This window comes from Branchiostoma lanceolatum, chromosome 15 (genome assembly GCF_035083965.1).
Source record: "Branchiostoma lanceolatum isolate klBraLanc5 chromosome 15, klBraLanc5.hap2, whole genome shotgun sequence".
In the NCBI taxonomy this organism is placed as follows: Eukaryota; Metazoa; Chordata; class Leptocardii; order Amphioxiformes; family Branchiostomatidae; genus Branchiostoma; species Branchiostoma lanceolatum.
Genome location: NC_089736.1, coordinates 9,818,109 through 9,841,214, shown reverse-complemented (window position 1 = coordinate 9,841,214; position 23,106 = coordinate 9,818,109). Strand labels below are relative to the sequence as shown.

The 23,106-nt window shown below is 40.3% G+C and overlaps 1 protein-coding gene across 3 annotated transcripts in view; it reads right to left on the bottom strand.

The window, feature by feature from the left end:
- Positions 1–23,025, bottom strand: part of LOC136420403 (bone morphogenetic protein 1-like) — a 76,489-nt gene extending 53,464 nt beyond the window's left edge. Inside the window, exon 1 of one of the 3 annotated variants that reach the window (XM_066407295.1) lies at positions 22,457–23,025. In XM_066407295.1, the coding sequence (XP_066263392.1) occupies positions 22,457–22,610 (154 nt within the window). In that variant the 5' untranslated portion in view covers positions 22,611–23,025. The remainder of the gene's footprint in view (positions 1–22,456) is intronic. The other 2 variants (XM_066407294.1, XM_066407297.1) reach the window with 2 other exon arrangements.
- Positions 23,026–23,106: the final 81 nt, after the last annotated feature.

The following is a 23,106-nucleotide window of genomic DNA, read 5'->3' as shown; positions in this document are numbered from 1 at the left end:
CCTTTTTGGGGCGCCGACTGCTCAGGATAAAAGGGTCAAAAAGTTTTCGATCTGACAACTAAAGATGAAACGGAACGGTGTGATTTCGTCGCGCCGCGCCGACAAGCTCTGTAGCTGTGCGACCGCATCGAAAGGTATGAGCCAGTGCAGCAGAACGCACAACGTCCAATAAAGGTTTGTGAGATTCATGGAAATAAATAAAAAATAAGGATATTAATTTTCGCCAATAGCTAGAGTATTCGTAGATGTTCATACACAAAAGCATCGTGTTTTAGAAAGGTCAGCGGTACGCCAAATCCGGGCCACGCCAAATCCAAGATGGCGTCGAGACCAAGGAACAACCGATTTCTCGCCCGATGTTTTGCCCGCCGCGAAGTCATTTTTCGGCGGAAGTTAGTAAGACACAGACACATTTTTGTTAAAAATACAAGAAATAGATAATAATTTCTGTGAAATCTGACTTTTTGACGCCATGCACTACGTATTCGTTTTGAAAATTGAGTTTAAACCGAACTGAGTTTTTCGGTAAACTATAACATTACGATAGGCACATCAACATCACAAACATTTGTCTTTACAATTTGTTTATGTAGGGGGAGCGTTTTATTAAAACACTTCATGGAGGAATCGATGCTATAACATTGCTATTCCATATATTTTTGTCCTTATTTTTGTCCTGAAAACATTTCCGTGAAATCCGACAGCAAAATGATCCGATGTCACCACACGCTTGAAAATTAGGCGACCGCCATGGGCAGGGATTGTGTTCTGTGCGGTCCCAATTCGTGGCGGTCGCGGTCGCGTTGGACGGGTGGTCGCCTTGGGCAGGCAGCTTAATGCTTGTGCCTATGGGGAAAATTTTCGGGACCGAGAAAAAGCGGTCGCCATGGCCAGGTGGTCGCGTTGAAAAGGTGGTCGCCTAGGCAGGTTTGACTGTATATACCTTACTATTATGACAAATTTTGTACTACTATAAACAAGATATACAAATAACATGTTCTTGACATTCAAGTGTCATTAAAAATAATTAAACCTTTGTGGAATCTCTTGTTAAAAGTTAGCAGTAGAATTTCAGATTCAAGCTTTGGAGAGAAGCAACGGAAACAAATCAAAGGAGCGAGTAGAAACAAGTGATCCCAACCGAGATTTGAACCCACGCCCAAACCGGCAGCCCAGATCACAGGAACACACGCCTTAACCACTAGGCTAAAAGGTTGCGACCAGTTAGACTGGTCAGTTGGAGGCGCTTGAACCCCCACTGTTACACAACTTTGTAGTACACTTTTGCTATCATTCTACTCTTACATGTACTTTTTTATGTCGTGCACCCAAAGTTTTTTCTGTGCACCAAAATTGGTAGTCTAGGCACAGCAGCAGTACTCCTACTCCCCAAAACGTATTTCAAGCCCTGCCTATACAGGTACGCATATAACCCAATCTCAGTACCCTATAAACCCAATTTCTACCAAGAAATCCTATGGAATTGGTTTATCAAAGAAAATGCATTAATTTTCCCGATTCTCGCCTGTTGCCAGATGAAAAGATCTGCAGCGGATTGAACATTTTCCACGACGTATCATAAAACCTAATTATCCCGCACGCCACCCGCCCTTTTTATTCTTCTCCACAGTATTCTATATCTCCCTGCCTGATAATTCCCATAATAGAAAACCACTGAAATAAGATCCATTCATTCCTTATTGATTTTTTTACAGCCCACCCGTTACAAAGACGGCACGGAGGTGCTCGGTGTGATGTATTCGCGGGGTCTATGATAAAGGCAGTCTGTAAAACATAAATGGAATTTCAAAAGACTTTGGTAATGGCTTCTTTACATTATGAATGGCTTCTGCTCCAGACCTACCCGTGGTAATGAAGGGGTTTTGTAATATCTGGAACGGGATATAAATTGGGGTGAATGGTGTTTTGTAAAGGTAGGAAATTTCAGGCTGTATTCATTGAAAAAATTGAGGTGTAGCAGGAAAATTTAGTACTGGTTTTTAGAATTCAAAGTTTGTGGTGCATATTTTTTTTTCTTTAGATTTGTTTATGTTTTCCGATAAAATGAGCAATGAGTAAAATTATTAGGTTCAGGCTAATGCCTACAAAATTAATGTTTTTTTAGTCCAAATTAAAGAGCACTTAAAAGCTATGATGATCTGACTGGGAAAAAGACATTCAAAAAAAGTTTAAAATCTACATTGTGTATCTTCAGTTGAGAAAACAGCCCCCATCCCAGCATGCATCTGACAGGTATTTTTCACTCATCCCAGCATGCACCTGACATGTGCTTTCCACACATCCCAGCATGAACCAGTGCCTGTAACCATTTCCCGCTACGAATCATTCTTCCTTCCACACATTTTTGACAGACCATATCTCATTAGAGGAGCTTCTAATACTAATACCCTTCAATCAGTTAGATTTCCTGGTTGGAAACCTCAAGAGAACATTCTAACATATCATCTCCAAATATAGAGCTGTAGATATCAGTAGTTCTTCCCTTGCTGACGTCAAATGCAACGGTTCCATGCCTTGCAGTTATTGCAGGAACCCATAAGTAATACATCAACAGAGTTGCTGCCTCAAAAACTTTCTACACGATAAGCCTGCCTGGGTGCCATCTTGTTTAGTTTGGCTCTAATACTGTTAAAATGCATTTAAGTTCGCGTGGTTTTTATTTCGCGGTAGGGAGAAAATGGAGTGTTCGCGGTGGTTTTTAAGTTGGCGTTTGAAACAATAGTAGCGTAACAGTCATAGGAGGGCAAAAAGTTTCGCGGTGGTTTTAAATTCGTGCTGAAAGTTGACCGTGAAAACCGCAAACATAAAACCACTATGAACATTTCTGCACTTACAGTACTCATTATGAGGATGCATAAAAGTACTGTAATTCTTGTTTCTTTCACTGTAACTTTATGTTGACTGTTCTTATTATCACCGTGAAAAACATATTGTAATATAATTCCTTCACATATCTGTTCTGTAAATCACTTGGCAGCACCATGAAGTTAAAGTTCAGTGAAAATTTACTGCAGTGAAGATAAAGTGAACTACAGTATGGGAATCCCAGTAAACTTAACAGCATAGAAACCACAATAACGAAACCACAAACATTTCAAAATCTACATTGTATTCTATCCATTATAACTAAAAGCTGTTCCATTAAGTGGCAAGCTAAGCCTTTTTTTTCAACTGAATGGAGACAATTCTCTGGGAAGACAGAAAGAAAGGCCTTATTTTTGTTAGTTCAAAGAAATATTTCAAATGCCCTCTCTTGAAACTATCAAGTATGGAATAGCTCTCACATTTGTCAGTAGCCTCTTGGTGTTTCTATCAATTTATCTCTGCCAGCCAATCATGACAGATCTATGATAGATCAAAGGCGGTACTGCTGTCAATCACCAGACAGGAACAGACACATGGTACGTGTAACTCCACCCACACTGTCGATCTCATCACTGGGATGATGTGTGCCGAAATGAACATTGTATACTTAGCAAGGCAAATGTTTGTCCAAGATACCAAGAATTTTTGTCCAAGATAACAAGAATTTTCTCAAAGTAATTATGCACTGAATTTCATAAATGTCATCAATGGAAAACTGTTACTAGTACAGTAACAATAATAAACCATAGGAAGACAAGAACTTTCCTCAACTGTTGATGCCGAAATTTGCAATTGGGAGTTTTCATTTGACATGTGATCTTTTTTGTTCGGTTAGACAAATCTATCCACTAGGAGGCGGTTTACCGGTATGCAATACCAACAAATTTAAACAAATTACAAATAACCGTCTACCTTAACCCATGTCTGCCATCCGAATGGGGATACTTCACGACATTTAGTATTACGTAGGTTATGGTCTACAAATTGACCTTCTCTTTAATAACTATAATGTTAAGTCAGGGATGTTTCGTCGGATGATTTTTAGGTACTCTGATGATAAAACTACAAATCAATAAAGCCACAAATGTACAATTCATACACCGTTAGGTACAGTAAGGACTTTCTATATATTGACAGCCTTCTATGTGACAGTAAAAGAATTCTATTTGAGTGACTGTTAGGAAAATATCATTTCCTGTATTACTACATAAAACCTTATGTGGACAAAATATGTGTGAACATGCAATGCAGCTAAAAGCTAGACCACCAGACTGGCTTGTCTTTTGGCCTAAACATGTATCATTGGCTTTTACAGCTTAACATAGTCGCTGGAAATTTCATGGGTCCATAAACGGCTATCGACCAGCGAATGGGGGAGCTTTATCGAGCAAATGGATTTTCGCGGGGCCATTTGTGACTCTAGTGGAAAGCCACCCAGCCCGAAATTGGTATTTGAAGGGACTGATGGTAGAAATCACTCCGGTATCCGAGATCAAAATGTCTTTTGCGAGGCCATATCTGAGACGTTAATTTTCTCCGCAATCATAGATCACTACTCTGCTACGACTATATCTAATGTCCATAAATGGTTAAGAGATGAACACACTGATGGATTTCAGGAATAGGTGATGGTGTTTTATGGGTTCGCTGTAGCCAGAGAGGGTTACTGATTTAAACTTGCAGCATTACTCTGGCCCATAGAACAGGTTCAGCGTTTCCAGCTTTAAGTTTCCTTGAAAACAGCAGAAAATAAATCTGGTTCAAAAATGCCATTAAGACTTTAACTTGAGTACAAATTGATTATGAAAAACAAAAGATGCATAGTACAGAATGATATCTATGGAAACTACACAAGCACTGTTTCAAAACCAACAAATTTCTTTGAATCATTTTCAAAGTACCACTATCTTTCCTTGTTTGTTTGTCGGAAATCATTTTTTTTTTCAATCTGGTCGACTTACATTAGTTACATGTAAACATGTATTTGCAAAGTAAAGATCTTAATATATGCATCAACACAACCATTGTAGCATCTGATTCTGAATAACATCAGTAACAGGAGCTGAAATTTACTGTCCAATCAACCCTACAAGTTTACTGCCGAAGAAGTCTTTTTTTTTCAGTTAGATAACCAGGCTGCACAATGGGAGTTCAAAGTAGAAAACAACTTCCTACCCGCAAACTTAACCTAAACCAAAAAAAATGTCAATACACAGCTCATACGGACTTGAAATACACACAAGTGTGAACAGACCCATACAAGATGGGCAAATGACCTTGAAGTTTTGATAAACTCTTTCCTAACATGTTTCTGACCACCCAAGGACAGTTTAGTAAATTACTTCTTCTTAAATGCCTGCGATGGCTCCGAAAAGCAGCAGACAGGAAAAGCTTTTCCCACCACTTCTGAAATAGTAAACATTCATCAAGATCTGAGAAAACCGCAATTCCAAAGCCTTGCACTATTTCATGGTATATGGACGCCAAGTTTCCGGATCCCGGCCTGTCTTTAACTACTATTTGGGTTTGAACCAATCAATGGACAACTTCAAGGACACCATATATACACCAATCAATTACACGGACCACCGTTGAAAAGTGGTAATGGTTTTCCACAACAAATACAGTGTACTATTGGAAAAGAGCAAGACTGTAATGAGTCTGAGGAGATAAATAGAATTTCTGTATCATAGTATGACATACTATGTTTTTTTTCTAATGTTTACCCCCAATATCTTAGATTGAACTTGAAAATATGTGATCATTCACACGTTTGGCATATTGGACACTTCTAATAAAGACATAATACATGTACATGTCCTCAATAGAAATGTACATGTGTATAATGATAAAACACAGTATATCTTGTGAATACATTTGTGTGTACTGGAGAATTTGTAGAAGACATTTACACAATATCTATCCAAAAACTTATTCACACTTTTTTTCTTGAGATATTTGGAAAAAAAATCCTAACATTCAAGATATTACGATTCAGTTAAATGATCATTTTTTTCTGAGCAACATATTCAACCCAAGGTTTCTTTTACCTTTACTAACAGATAAAGCAATTACAGTATCTGAAAAGCAATTATCTGAAATATGGATCAAACTAAAACAAGCTGATCGAAATTGACACAGTTTTAGTCCAAAAACTACCTGTGATTTTGGTGCCAGATGTTGTGATGATAAAACAAAGCCTACTGCCATTTTTGGTGAAAGCTTTTAATCTTAAATCCCTACACCCTTGTAAAAAGGCACCAATGAGATACAAACATCTGTTTGCAAATTGTACATAAGGCCAAGTCAATTCAATTTGTTTGTTCTCGGATTTCCATCTTCACTTTTTTCTGATTGAAAAAAGAAAACTACAAAAATAAAATAAAAAGTACTTAAGATATAAACCAACTCAGATTTTGGCACCAACAGTTGAAAAAAGTTCCTCTCTTCCTAGTTGTTAATGTATTTTAGTATCAAAAGTTGAAAGTTCTTTGGTTGAAACATAAACAGCCTGGTATGTTAAATTTGTAAAATCGTAAACATGCTTGTTTTGTCTTCTGCCCGCCTAACACTTTGTTTCAACTGCGAACCAAAAACCACTGCAAACACTTTCTCACTATTACAAAATCACTGCATTTTACAGTACTTTATGGGTCTATCACAAGAGGCCTTTTTTCTTTTGCTTGCCCGTTCCTGCAAAAATCTGAAAAACAAGAAATGAAATTGATGGAGCCTAATGCACATCCTCCATTCCGTACCATAAAAAAGGATGATATTGCTTTTAGTGCAGCTGTTTGCATTAAATAAGTAACATTCCATCCACCTTAAAAGCAGTCTTTATCAAAAACAAACTGTATATTTCCTTAAGTACTCAACTTCAGTGAAGTTACTCCAAATGCTTGATTGAAGGTATTTGCCTCAATGTTAAAAGTCTTTTAGACATTTAGACAATCACACACAAAGGTACTATTGATTATACTTCACTGAGAACATCTGGTCGGAATGAAAACCAATGCTCTTAAAAGGCTCCACACAAACTACATCAATCCTAGAGACACTCATTGGTGAAATTGTCCTCAGTTAGTGACAATCTTAGCCTGGGTTCCATCCTCTGTGCACTACCGTAATTCTTGTTTCTTTCACTGTAACGTTATGTTCACTGTTTTCACGGTTACCTCTATACGTGAACTTATCATCACCGTGAAAAACCTGTTGTAAATTATTTATGATTCCTTCACACATCCGTTCTGTAAATCACTTGCCACCACCGTGAAGATAAAGTTCAGTGAAAATGTCCATTTTCCTTTCACTGTGAAAATTTCCTACCGTGAAGATAAAGTAAATTACAGTAACTGATGGCTCAATCAAACTGAGGTTAGCCGGCAAAAACATTGCGCCAGCGGTTACTACGGAGGATGGCACCCAGGCTATGACAATCTCGTCTGTGATCATAATCATATGATTGTTTATTTCTATTTCATCTCAAGACAGCTGGATTGCTCTTCAACTTTTTTTTTCAATGTTAACGGATACAGCAGAACTTGGACCTTTCTGAAGGGCTGCATTAGAAGCAGCATTGGCAAAAAAGTGCAGGTAACTTGCCATAGCCTTTGAGAGGCCATAGGGGCAGTGGATTGTTAAACACAACTGCCTTTTACCTCCCCAACCAAAGTGCTTTTCCTAAGTACACAGCATCTAGCAGAGCTAGTGCATTCAGGGATCCAACCCCTGACCTCTTAATCCTGTGCTTAAACTACTAGTCCATCAACATCACTGATGGAAGGATCCGCACAAAAGCCTAAAGAGAGTTGACCAATGAAAGAAAGGTAGACCAAAATTGACCACACAATTGAACCCCCTCCCCGACCTTCCTCCAAAATGCTCAGGTTTAAATTCAGTACTTGACCATTCATAACCCTCTGGAAATGACCTGTAGGTCAAAAAGGTATCTAACTCTCCCTGAGCAAGAATATCATTATACAGAGGGTCTACAACATGTAGATCTATAGCCAGAGTGGCATCCTAGTTAGTTCCAGGGCTCCATCTCTCTTCACCAACAAAAGGGAGAGTGGGCAAGCCCTGGAACTAAATAGCAGACGACACTCAGGCTAGGAGATCTGCTTGCCCAGAGGGCAATTTGGTTGTCTGGATCAGATAGCTGAAACAGCAGTAAGCACTAGCCATGTGATGAGGGTGTCTTGATGGGAGAACATGATTGTTCAGTCCATACTGTACAGTTAACATGTATTTTCTTTGAAAAAGTCGATTTTCTGCAAGCATTTTTTTTTTCTTATTCAAAATCAAGTTACAAATACAAATGAAAATACAGAAGAAGGAAATGCAATATTCTATTAACATGAAATTAAACATAAAGTTCCCAACTTTTATGCCTAGATTTGGGGAAGACTGCCATGACCAAGTTTAAGCCTCACTGACAGGTATTTTTCTAAAAGAAGACGTGTCTAGCATGCAAAGTTTGCAAGTAACGTTACATGTAGTATGTACATAAAGCATTTTAATTCATGTCATATCATTGATATGGAAAGTGAGTGAAAATTAAAGCTGGTCTCTATGAGCAGGACTTTTCCTTGGCACAGCTACATCCCTCCTAATATTTCTTACAGTTTCTGTTCTGAATCAGTCACAACATCTGGGTTTACAGCTAATTTGTGTAGACTGAGTCCACATCTCGCTGGCCATTAAAAGAAACACTAACCACAGTCAACACACTCGCGCCACTGTTATAACACACACAACCTCAACAAGCCGTTAAGAGCTTAGATGACGGAGGGTGTGTTTAATCTTTGAGGACAGACAGTTGAGATTTAGGTTTACCCTGGCCGTGGCCTCTGACCTGAAGAATTTAGTACGAACATAGGAGTCAAGAACACACACAGGCAGTAGGGGCGGATCAGTTGTTACCTCCAAGAAAAATGAAGGTTCAGTTTTTACTCTATTTGTGTGTGTAAATGCATGTCCAGCAGGATATCTTAAGATCCTCTGGGTGGATTGCGATGATATTTGGTACGTGAGCAGGTGTTGTGACCCCGATGATCAAGTTCAATTTTAGGCCTCTTGGTGGCCGACCTTGGTACTGCTGCAGGACTTTTTGTATCTTTGGTCCTGGACATGTAGTCTTGATTTCTTGTTTAAAGTACAGTCAAACCTGTATTAGCGGTCACCTTTGCATAGCGGCCACCTGCCCATAGTGGTCACTTTTTGTCGGTCCCTTGGATTTTTCCCATTGACATAAGCATTAAGAATTAGGCTATAGCGGCCACCTGTCCAACGCGGTCGCGGCCAGACGATTTTCGGTCCCGCGAGTACAGTAACACTGCCGATAACGGTCACGGCGCGCCGGTAGAAGCCGCATCGCCACCGCACGCCGGGTTCAAAATCTTCATTTTTTCACGCAGTTATCAAATTTATGTGGCCTCAACTGGATAGGATCATAACAAAGAAAACCAGAATGTTTTATCTTTGTTAGAAAATCCATGGTTTGAAGCGAAGTCAAGTATAGCTTTCTTCACATGGCTTGCGTTTGTACATCGTGGTAAAATTGACCATTTCTGTGCATTTCGACTGGACAAATATTACGGCAGCCTTTTGGAAAATACAACCCACACATGTACCTGATGCAGCAAGTTCGTGAAATGTTTGAATGCCGGCCCAATTTCCGTTTCTACCGGGAATTCATTCAAATTGTGCTCAAAACGTGTTTGGCGCAATTTTCAAAATGGCGCTGATACAAACTGGATAGGTAGCAGTATAAAGGTCAACGGAAGACACCACTGTTACGGAGGTATAATATACTAAATTTATTTTGCTGCAAAGTATCACTGAGGATAATTACTAGCCCAAAAGCTTCAAAATGAATGTGGATGATATTACTATGATGTAAAATTTGGGCTGTTGCAATTTTCTGAAAAGACAAAAAGCCCTCAAAAGAGCGACCTTCTTCTGAGTACCCTATTAGCATAATGGTAGATGCTGATCAACACAAGCCACAACAAGAGACTAAGGAAAATTGTCGCCACGATTTTATGTTTGAAAACGGTCGGAAACGAACAGTAAGTGACAACTGAGCAACATGTATTTTGTTCTTAACTAACTAGGAGTAAAAGAACAACAATCGAACTTCTAAAATGTGCCTTACCTGTTTACATGTGTACTGTACGGTGAATAAATGTATCTCAGTGGGTACTGAAAACATGTGTCACTCGTGGTCAATTAATCGACATTTTCTCCATAGCGGCCACCTGTTCTTAGCGGCCAGTTTTGGCCAGTCCCTTGAGTGACCGCTATAGACAGGTTTGACTGTACAAGCATCCCACATATTTTTGGCAACACCTTTAAGAAGGGAGCCTTTTCCAAGATGATGTTTTTCCAGATACTGTCTAAATTAAAGATCAATGCAACCACAAATCACCTTCATAAAGGAGCTGTTATTCTTCTCTTGGCTTGAAGAGAGTGCTGAAGATATAAACTTGTCTAAGCAAAAATAATCAGGACAAAATGGGCCTTAAGTGCCTCATGTCGCAAACAACGCTTTGTTCCAGCAAACAACACTGTAGTTCAAATCCTCCCATGACGAGGTAGTTCTGTTCCGTTTTGGGTGGACCGTTTTTGACCTCGTTGTCTTCGAATGCAGGGTTATCGAAGCTTTTACACACTTTTCTGAACACTTAAGTCTCTCAAGCTTGTAATTGTGGCGGCATTTCTGATGTCGCGTTAAACACTTTCCCTGCAATAACCCATCTTATAAAGCGATGGATACAGGGATACACAGCGGATTTAGGCAAACTAGCGTTACTTTCAGAGTCTGTAAGTGTTTTCAATATTATTCAGAAATTTGCCAACAAGAATATTCAGAGGCTCTGTCCATGAAGCAACCATGTAAATGTACAAATAGTAAGTAATCCCTGGTGAATAGAGACGACAGTGGAACAGAATCACGGAATCTCCAATACCTGATGCACACCAGTCCACTGCCTATCCTACTCTTTTGGACAGAACTAATTGATTTGTACAGTTATTGAGGCATGGACTAACTACACATCCCCAGTGGACTTGCACTGCTACTTTAATTATGCGTGCAGGCATGATGACATACAACCATGACCACAGATCCATTAGAGTCACTTCCTGGAAGGCCTAGGCACAGACAGCTACAGTTAAATCAATTGCGGAGATCAATTCCAAGCTTACCTCACCCAAATTACACCTTCTAGCAAGAGGTTGTCTCGCAACGACAATCCTTGGAACATGCATGGAGTTACAAACTGTACCCTGCTGCAGTAGTTACATGTTGAATATGTGTTTAACATTTAGAAAGCTGAGCACAGCAGTTTGATTTGTACCAAGAATACACATCAAGGTAAGGCGGCCAATCTCAGACTTAAACTCCTGGACCAATAGCTAGTACAGTCAAACCTGGATTCAGCAACCACTCTGATCTGGGGTACTGAGGAAAAAATGGTTGCTGATGACAGGTGGTTGCTCAGGACAGGGTGGGGTTGATTATGTAAAAATGGATGGGACTGTTTCAATGTGGCTAGTGACTGGAGGTGGTTGGCTGCGCCAGGTGGTTGCCTGACCAGGTTTGACTGTACAAATGTAGTGCAATTTGGCCTTGCCACAGCTTATGTCTTCAACCAAGCACACCACTGGTCACCCCTACTATGCTCGACAAGCGTGTTGGTATTTTTAACGTGCAGAGGTTTAATGCCTGAGGCTATTGCTTGAAGCTCACACACACACACACACACAGGGCCGCTAACTTTACATCACCATCCGAAATGACGAATACAAACTCTTACAGCCTGAGCGTGCTTCAAACCTCCGTCCTCTGCATCTGACTTCCTTTGATGCCAGTAGAATCTTGCAAAATAATTCTTTACTTTACTTGGAAAACCAGGATTTTGTATTTCAGTTCATCTTAATCAGCTAAACCCCAAGCCTAGCCTCCGGTAAGGGTTGCCAATCTTGACAAATGAGGCATGCTCCCCCCACATCTACCATAAAATGGGATCATCCAGCCTTGTTATAGAACAGCCCAAGGGCAAAGCAGGGCTAATGTTGATACATGAGTTACAAAAATAATAAATCAAATTTTTGTCTTATCAGGAAATCTTCACCCTTATTCTTAAGTTTCATCCACCTTGACCTTCAAGCTTTATCCTTTCATTTAATCAGGGAATCATTTGAACCAGAAAATTCCACACATGGCCTAGTAGACCTCAACCAAACAATAATTGTCCCAAAGGAAAGTGTAGATTAAAATGAAAATACAAGTCGAAAGAACTAAGCTGTCTATGGTACTTGTCAAGGGATAATACATACATTCTACGCACAGATGTCTCACTGAGTCTTAAACAAAATCAGCTCTTGTAGTTTAAAAAAAGCCGCTAGGGGGCAAAACCTACAGCACTTAGTAATACTCTCTTCCCCAAGTGCTTTCTACCACACAAAAAAAACACAACAACAGCCTGTCCAGAACGCAAGATATCATAACCGGAAGTTCTGCTGTAGTACCGCAACAAGCTGTTAGGGTACCCAAAATCTACTCATTTCAAGGTCTCACCAAGACCTACCCATATACCAAATATGAAGACAATCCATCCAGGCCTTCTCAAGTTATGCTGTTCACCCAAAAAGATACAAATGCTACCACAATTATAACCTTCTTGGCAAAGGTAAAAAGAACTGAACAGAATGAAATAGCATTAGCAAGGAAATGGGGGAATTCATTCACTACATGTACTATATAGTCAATGCAGATTTGTTAAGTTGTTAAACATGTAATGTATAACAACATTTCTATCTCTTGGCAATAAGCCCAGCAAAAGTAATCTTTCAAAATGAAGATGTTTGGAGTTGATAAAATTCAGGAGATGTAGATATGGCCATGACGGATGCTTAACAGCATCTACTAATTCGTGTTAAGCTTGTCCTGGGGCTAAACATGCCAATGAAGGCTTTGTACCACATAAAGTACCTTCCTAACAATGGGTGAAATGTGGTACTAGATTTCTCTGGGACAAGCTATACCTTCCTGCCTGCATTTAATCCACGTCTGTCTCTAGAACCCAGTCCCTCCGTCACAGGACAGAAATTCGCTTGTTGGGACGAACACAAATTTCATCCAGTCAGTAAAAAAAAATCTGAACTTCATAACATGAAACTGATAAAAATGAAATGCCATAACTGATAGCCATTCATACACATTTGTAAAACACCCTTTATACTACATTGTGTACTACTAAACTATTCAATTAAAAAATCATAACAACTGAGTTGAAACTTAATTTTCAAAGCCCCAAAAGAGCAGCCCCAATATGACTGCAGTCTTTGATGGCATTTTCAGCACAGTGCAGTAGTTACAGATAACAGTACTACTGTAGGTCAACTTGAGAGGGTCTGCATGGGGGGTACCTGGTCTGCAGGGGAGGTAGCTTGTAACGTTTAACAGTAAATTTGGGGAATCTGGCATTCAACTCGCAATACAGATTTTGACCCAGATACTATATATGTACACCTTAGTTTCCTCTTCAAGACAAAACAATATGGGGGAGCGGACCCCTAGTGGCACAGAGCCACTGTACATCCAGCCCCACGTGTATTTACCATTATACATAATGGGTTTTTCAGATGTTTGGCTCTTAAACTATACTCTTGTTGAGAAGCGACTTTTTCTTTCAACTCAGCCAAACAAAGCACAGTGAATCACATCCCAATAAAAAGTAAAACCTGGGATTAGAACCCAAGACCTTGCTCCAACACCTTACAACAAGCAATAACTTTACCCTTTGCTCAACAGGAATTTTAAATTGGCAAATCCAACAGAACCAATTTGATTTCAAAATCACCACTATCAGTTTACATCCTCAGAAAGCTAGCCTCTGGGTTCCAAACTGCAAAAGAGAAGATTCAAGGAATTATTGAATGTCAAGCCCAGAACTTTCTGCTGCCTTTTCATTCCTCCCTATGGGGGATTACCCCTAGAATGAAGCTAAGAAATAGAATGACCCCCAGGGCACCCTGGCTCTAAGTGGTCCTCACTTTTCCTGTCACACATGCTCACGGGCACACATTCATCAAAATGACATCCTATTTAGAAACCCTTTTGTATGAGTTTCATGTAGATTAGGCCGATACAGCTTCGTAGTCTGGTTCTCAGGTAGGGAAGAAGGAAGAGAAACATTAGTAGTAAATTATGCAAGGTAGCAGTTTAATTTCAGTGTTATGGTTTAAACTGGTATCTCATTTGATTTAGTCATCGACAAAATACAGCGGATGCCGTCTGAAACGGACATTCAGAAATGGACATTTCCAAAATTCATCCAGTTGCTTGAGAAACTGTTTATACCTTGCGTATATTAGGACTTAGATATCTAACCTTCATCAATGCATTAGTAAGTTACGTTGTGACTGAATTTCTGTCAGTGAAATAAAGACCTCTTCCGGACCTGCAGTTGTACATGAATGGTTTGACAGAATAACCTGTGATCTTCGCAGTGGTTTTAGGACTTAATTTTGCAGTTGAAAATAGGTGGTAGGAGGGCAGAGCCTGAGGACAGAGCAAATTAATATTTTTGCGGTAGTTTTAAATCAAATTCGCAGTGAAGCGGTCACCGCAAAAACCATGGACATTAAACCATTGCGAAGTTAAATGTATTTACAGTATACAGTACGATGCATGTTCTTGAGTGTAATTCTATTTAGGTAACATTACAGTACTGTACGATTTTCATTAAAGGTAGCCTTCTCCCCACCCTGTCAGCACAGCTGGATTCAGACTATAACATCTAGCAATTGGAGGTAATCCATAAGAAAGCAGGCCTGTAGCAGGGGAAATGGGGCCTTGCACCCAGCGACTGGTGATTGATGTTCTGAGGGCAGGTGGTCACCTCGGACCAGGCAAGCATTTCAAATAGGAGCCATTCCTTTGACCTGCCAGAGACAGGGGACCTCTTCCATCCAATTTGATAGCAGCCTTCTCCATAGAAATAGGGTCACAAAGATAAAGCCAATTTCTGATGTTTAACACTTAAATGTAGGTGACACTTGAATGTGTGTTGTGATTTTGCTAATCTATCTGTGATTATCACCATGGAAAAGTCTTTGTAGTCATACATTTTTCATTATGATCACGTTCTAATCATTGACAATTAGGGTAGACCTCTCCCTCTTTAAGATATATTCCTCTGGATTGTCTCAAGAATCAAAGAAGTGAAGAAATCAAGAAGATTTACATCAGGAAACTATCTTAGATAATTAAGGATCATGAAGTGTCCAGCTTTTCTGCCAGGCTGGTTTAAGTCACCGTCCCTGGAAGGAAATACCAATCATACCATAAGGAGTGATACAACAAGTAAGAAATTTAGGTAAAGGTCAATTAAGGTAAAGGTATCCCCAAAGCTATAGCCGTTTTGAGGCCATAGGGGAAGTAGGTTGTTTTCCACTGTGTCTAGGGCACGGTATTGGAAGGTGGAGCCTGTCCCTCTAATTCCACTGCCTTTTACCTCCCCCACCGACCATGCCTCTGAGATCTACTTGGGTCTTGAAAACTTTAACAAGTGCAAACTTTAATTGAGAAAAAGTGGTATTCCACTTTTCCAGGCACAACTGTTGAAACAAAAGTCTCCCTGATTCTATTGAAACCACACAGGATTCCTCCCCCCTTCCAAAAAGATAGATGGACCAATATTTCAACGCTCCCCAAGAAGGGGCACTGACACCTTTTATGTACAGACAAAGGTACGTCCTTGATGGAAGGTGCATCCTTCTGAAGTCTGACTGTCCACATGTGTAGACAACTGACCCCTAAAAAGCTGTACCACCAATAGGAGACTCCCAAAAGCTCAGCATAGACAACACGTCTGCTAACTCACTGATTAGTCCAATTCCTGAACATTTTTTGAAATACTAAACTCCCCCAAGACTTCCTGTCAGAGACTCAAGCCTTTATGTATGTCCCTCCTGCTATGCAGTAACAAGATGCAGTCAACACATAACTATACTGTAAAATGCATTTAAGACCCGATATCGATTCACACTAGGAAAATTTCTGGACATACGACAACGGCATACGACAAAGTTATACCGCAGTTTCCTTTCCACGCACAAGAAACTCGGACTACGCTGTGCCGCTGCTCTGCCCTGGGCGGTCATATGTTCACTCTGGATGTGCCGTACGGCGAAATCGTAAGGGCCATAAAAATGCCTGCCTTCACGTGCAGGCCGGTTCACACCCAGGGAAAAAGGCGTCGTACGCCGAAGACGTTGGTTTTCGTTGCACGCCGTTGTCGTATGTCCTGAAATTTTTCCAGTGTGAATCGGGCCGAAGTCCACAGTGATTTAATTTTATGGTAAGATGAAAATGGAGTGTTTGTGATGGTTTTGACTTCAATAATGCTTGTCACATACAGCTACAACAATGGAAACACCTGGCCTTTATGGACAGCAAGTCGGAAACCACCTTTACTTCTAGCAACTTGGCCAAAGAGCTACAGCTGAAGGGTTGATGGACATAATAGTTACAGTCAAACCTGCCTGGGCAACCACCTCTTCAACGCAACCACCTGGCCATGGAGACTTCTCGGTCCCGAAAATATTTCTCAAGCATTAATGAAGACTGAACAAATATTTTTGTAGTGGTTTTGAAAACTTAAATGCACTTACAGTTTTCAACTAAAAAGGCTTTTTTCCCCTCTAATTAAGCCAAGTCCGGATCGAGGACTTGGCAAGGCTTAAAAGCACACTTAAAATTCTGGGTGTTGAACCGTAAGGGCCTTACTCTTTTGTCAGCCGATGGTTCATTCTGCACTGGTAAGTCTGAAATTGAAAAGCATCTTGATGTGGGCACTAAAATGGTAATAATCACAGCTCAGTTCTATATATAGGAAGACAAATCTCTCTTGCCCTCCCCCTGTAAGAAGTATATAGGAATGAGTCTATCTACTCTAGGGCTGTCTCCAGGACCTGGGACGGAAATCTGCTTGTTGGGATGGGCACAAATGTCCATCCAACAAATCTGCATTTCACGACATGACATTCATTAAAATCGTTTTTTTTCATGAGCTTAAAATGACAGATGTAACAATGGAAATAAGCTCCCAAACAACGAGTGGGCCCGAAATAAATCTGAAGCTGGAAACATCTCTGATCTAGTATTGCAAATCCATTCATATTTTCAACTGGGACTTAATTTCATGGGAGGGGAGAAAAATAAGTTATTTGCCGTGTTTAAAGTTTGCAGTAGGTACACAGAAGGGTATTACTGAACAAATGTTTGTGGTGGGATATGATTTTGCGGTTACCCAGAAATCAGAACTGTGAACAAAAAACTAATGCGAACGTTTCAAAATTTACAGTATCCTAATATCAGGGATCAAAATAACTTGGTGAAGGCAAGGACATTATATAACGTCCTTGGTAAAGATAAAGAAACAACTTTAAGGTGAAGGGCACATAGCTTGCCCACAACTTCTTGGTAGTTTAGTAGTGTGCATAGTCCAGTGGCTATAATACAAGTAGCAACCCTACCTTTGAACCAAGAGGTTGGGAGTTTGAATTACGGGTATTATCGCTCACCCAACATGCACCCTACAAGAAAGGGTAGCAAGCCTCAGGACGGAATGTTAGAAGCCAAGGTCCACTGTTCATTGTACTTGTTGAAAAGAGCTACATGTAGTAGGGGGATTTCCCCGGTATGTACAGGTAAATACTATATAATTTTTGTCGTCATGACCAGTGGAAGAATAGCTCTTTAGTGATCAGCTAAAGATCACTTTCACTTTACTACTTTTCAAAGGTCAAGTATACGTGGGTTCATGCCCAATTCCAAAGAGCGTGGGAGACTTCCCTTCAATGTCAAAAGCCTAAAGACTTACAGACATGTAGTAGTTTGAAGTGCTTGCCAAGACTGTCCACATTGCACATGAGGATCACTTGGGGGTTCTCTGGTTACTGGTAATCGGTGATCCTGGTGAGATCATGTTGTGATCCTGACATAATCAGACCATGAGTTACAACATTTTGATGGCCCCCTTGATGTGGAAAAACAACCAGTAGAGTGTATCTACAAAACACATGTTCTGACATCAACAATGCATATGCTTGACATTACTGTTACACTTCCAGTTTGAAGCTTTAGTTTTAGTCAAGCACATCTGAGATATTTCTCAGCATTCTCTAGGTGGCGAGCACTCCAATTTCTCAATAATACATGTACCTCGAAATCGAATCCTTGTGAACAGTTATGGTATTCCCTTTCCTGCTAGTACTGTATACAAACATGTGTACTATGCCGAGAATTTGACCAGCAAAAAAAGGCTATGAAGAAATGGTCATCCAGGAAAATAAAATACAGATATCATGATAACGGAAATGCCCTATATCTGTATCTATATAGCCGGCATAAGAGCCCTTTGGCGTAACACGCAAAATAGTGATCTTGATCCAGTTTAGCTCACTGAAGAGCTATTCTTCCGCTGGTCGTAACATAGAAGACGGACACTATGTACAGTATTTACAGGTTCATTGTACTGGGGAAATTAACCTAGCTCTTTCCGACATCCCATCTTAAGGGCTGTGACCCTTTCCGGTAGCGTGCATGTCGAGTGAGCACACAGCCAGAATCAAACTCACACTAGTCACAGCTTCTAGTTCCAGATGCAGGGCCGCTAACCACTGGACTACGCACACTACTTTAATAGCTATGACAAGTGGTTTCCCCTATCACAAATCTGTGCGTTAGTGGAATTAGAGGGGTGGGGTATACAAACATCCATGACAAATCCGTTTGCCTCTATAGTTTACACAAGTCTGATAACCAGCACTTTGTTTACAGAGTGATTTTCTAGTGATTACTGGAACAAAGGGAAAGTGTTTAGACTGACACATTGTTAAGGCTTTAGGAGCATCGCTCAGTAACCAACATAATGACAAGTGTCAATCAGTATGTACAAACATTTACTTACAAATGCTTAAAGCAGAAAAGGAAATATTTCAACTGCTGTTCAAAGTATTTCAGATCTGCATAACTAATTCTATACATTTTGGAAAAGAGTTTTAAACTTAAAATCAGTGATGTTTTTCTTTGTGTAATTAAATTGTTTTTAGATAAGAGTAGTTGGGGTCCTTATTGTTGTGGGTGGATCAAACCTGGTCAGCCCGGTCTTATATGCAGCTAAGTGTACTAAAACGTTACCAATACTGCACATTTACGTAGTGCTTATCATAGATAGCAGTTTGCCAGTTATGCGAGACAAGAAAATATAAACTTGGAATGATGAAACCAATGATTGAATCTATTCCACACCAACAAACTTGGAAACAGAACTTTTATGGAAACCCACATGCCTTTATAAGGGTACTCTCCAAGCAGAGGAGGGGTTCCAGCTGTTTTTAAGTGTTTTAGGCGTTTTTGTCCGGCTTTCTACTTAAACGCCTAAAAACATGTTAAAAACCAGCCTGAACCCCTCCTCTGCTTGGAGAGTATATAAGGGTGCCATATCCCCATGATATCTACTGATTCACCCCTTTCACAGCAGCGCATATTACAGCAATAGAAGAGAGTAATTCCTGGAACCCAACATGCCATCTGCCAGCTATAGGACTAGGAGTACTCTACTTGATATTCAGCTCAGTAATAAAATTAGCCTCTCAGACCAACCGCAGCACCCTATATTGATTGATTTGAGTGCCGTCTGTGATCAGGATGAGGCAGAAATGCAAATACGGAAGCGTCGAATCCTGTACTTTGTAATTCCTTGGAGGTTAAGTTTGAAGTAGTTCACCCTCAAGACCTTTAATCTGCACAACTATTTGAAGAGTTGGGAGATATTCGGCGTGGTCATGTGACAGGATGTGAGAAGGTTTCAGATGGCGTCCTTTCCCTTCTTCTTCAACCTGAGGTCACTGTTGGTAAGAGGTAGTTTATCAAGAACTTACAGCATAATTCTGTGATCTAATTAATCACATATTTCCTATTTTTATTAATTTCAATACAGTAAAAGTCGATTAAGGACACATTTATGTGACATTTGGGACCCAAAATCAAAAATAGTCTTGAGAGCAATCACTAAGCCTTCATGTGAATCTGATATACAGTGACAACATTTTAACATTCAAAATGCTAATGATGTCTCTATACCTTAAGGTACCCAGGTGACATAAGCATGTTGAATGTTAAAATACTGCTGTTGCTGTTTGAACAACTACAGTTAAGCCCAAATATTTACAGCCTCAGTCTAAAAATGTATATTTGACGTTTGTTCCTTAAAATTCCCCATAAAAAGCATAGTGTTAATCTATTAAGTTTGAGGGCAAATTGAGGCACTTAAATTTTGCAGCACAGAGAAAATCAAGAGTTCACTGTATCTTTGAGCTCGGGGTTGAAACGATAGTAAATGGTGCACAGATTTCCATATCTACAGTAAATGGAGAAGATGACAACTTGAGAATGACTCCTAAAAAGGCTGTGCCCTTGATTGATGAAGAGGTCGGATGTTAAGCCAGAAATGTTACAGATTGGGTCCCATTACTTCTGCATCATTAACCGCAAAATGACATGTCATACATAAACATCACCGGGGACAACAGTCCATTTCACCCATTAACTTCTCTTCTTACACGTCTCTGCAATTATTCAACACGTCGCTCTGGGACCGTTCTATTTTTCAATACATGGGGGGACAGTTTTATTTTTCAAGTCAACGGGGGGGGGGCTGGACAGTTTTTTTGGGTGGGGACAATTTTATTTTTGACAGGGACTGTTCTATTTTTCAAGCTGACGGGGGGGGGCACAGTTCTTTACCTGTTTTTTTTTAAGGGAGTAGTCAGTATTATCATTGTCTGGTGGGAAAAGAGGGAAAAAGTTGTCCCGTGAATATTTTAGTTGAACAGCCCAAAGTAATAAAATTCAGTACATTGTATTTGTTTTTGGCATGTTTTCTAGGGGGGACCACTAACAATTAAAAGTGTTGCAGTTCATAATAGTACCAACTGTTTCTCTACAAGAATGTTCATGATTGTGTAAATCCCATGGGCATGAAAGCTTTTTGAAATCAGAACAAGATATCATCATCATCATCATCACCACACAGTTTTAAATAGCTAGCGCCTATACGGACCACCACAGCTTTCCACTTTTTTCTGTCCATGCATCTAAACCTATGTTCAAACCTTGTCTAGTTTTAAGCTACTCCCAAGTCAAGATTTCCGGTATATATCTATTCGAACTAAGTCCCTCCCCAGAGACATTACTGGCCAATCCCTTGAAATACTCCACTGGGATGCACATCACATACTTCTATCCCGATATGATATTCTTTATCATCTTCTATAATGGAAAATCACAGGCATGCAGGCCATCATTATTGCACTGATTCACAGTTAAGCATGGTGCGTGCTCCCAGGTCCTCCAACCCCTCCAATCAACCTGGCTTCCGATCCTGATTGCGTGACTCCGTGGAAAAATTGTTCGCACTTCACGGCGCAATCGTCTGGTTTTTCATCCCCCACAAACTAACAAGCGACATTCATGAAGCTGAGTTCATCTTGGGAAATGATGTTCTGCAAGTTTGATGGTGTCTTACTATGGATTGATTGTGCACTATCTCTCGGTTGTAGATGTTAGGTCTGTTCAGGGCTGTCTCCAGCTTTAAATCTTTTTCCTTCCCACTCATTGTTTGTAAGGAAATGTTGCTGAATTTCGTCGTTAAATCTGTCATCTTAAGCTTATGAAAGTATTTCTTACAGATTTTTTTGACGGACAGGGTGAAATTTTTTTCTGTCCCAAAAAGTAAATTTCTATCTGACGGAGGGACAGGTCCTGGAGACAGCCCTAGGTCTGTTTAACCGATGTAATTCTTTAAGGGATTTTCCAAGCAGAAATTTGCAAGCAAGTTGTTGGACAATGTATTACCAAGAAGCAAGCATCAAATACATCTTGATGTTATTTTTTATACAAAATACATTCAATATTTCACTCTTTCTTTCTTTTCTTTCTTGTATTTTCTAGGCTTGCTTCTATCTATTTCATAAGCAATGGACATAGTTATGATAAATTTCAAACAGGCAACATTGAGCAGCAGATCCGACCAATGAAGGATGCAAGTTGACATTATTTGAAGACAAATCAAAAATGAAAACGCAACCAAATGGCAATGATTTAAGTAATAAAATGCACTGCTAATCTTTCACTCTTGAAATGTATTTGATGAGATCATATATAACAATGCAGGTAGTAAAATGTACAAAATGACTGAAAAAATGAATGATTGATTGATTGATTGATTCACTGATTTTTTAATGACATTGCTGGAGGCATGTCCATAATTGACCACTTCTTAGACAAGTTGTAGAGAGATGTATTTGATTGATTGATTGATTGATTGATTGGTTGATCAATCGGTTGAATGATTGATTGATTGATGATTGGTTGAACAAATGAATAGTGAAGGAACAGATGAAGGATGGAAGGAACAAAGGAATGAGTGATGGAAAAGAAGTTGGCACAAACAAAGTCTTCTTCAAATGCTACAAACAAAGTCCACTATCCTACCTGAGCTACATGGATCGTTGGCCCTGCCTGGTCCTCCCTCCTCCTCGTCCCCCTCCTCCTCCCACTCCGAGAACAGCGACGCATGGCCTCGGAGGAGGAGCAGCCCCAGCCCGAGCACCAGCAAGGCTCGTCCCGCTGTCTCCGTACCCCTCATTCCGCTCCTTCCCGCCGGCGGACCGCTGTCTCATCCCCGCGGCGCCCGCCGCATGGCTTACGGGAGGACAGGCGCGCGCTGCCGTGCGAGGGGACAGTGTGTGTACGGTACGATCTCGACGTGGGACAACTTTCTACGGAGCTGTCTTCACCCCCTCAGCCCTCGTCAACAAACTGGGTTAAACAACTGAAGAGCCGCCGGTGTGCCCTTCTTCTTCACGTGGGCGCTCTAACGGGACGGCTCAGAAATGGTCTGGGCAGACCTTGGGGTGATGATTAAGACGTTACAGTTGTAAGGAAGACAAACGGCTAAGAGAGGCGGGTTTCCTTGGGTTAGTCCGGAGCGCAAACACACTCCTCTCTTCTCGTTAGATTTCAGAACTCTCCAACCCGCATGATGATCCTGGCTTATAAATCAATATATGGACTGGTCCAACAACAAGGATAAAGAGGGGGGCTCTAAATCTATCTTAAGGATCTTAATGTGATGTTTTGTG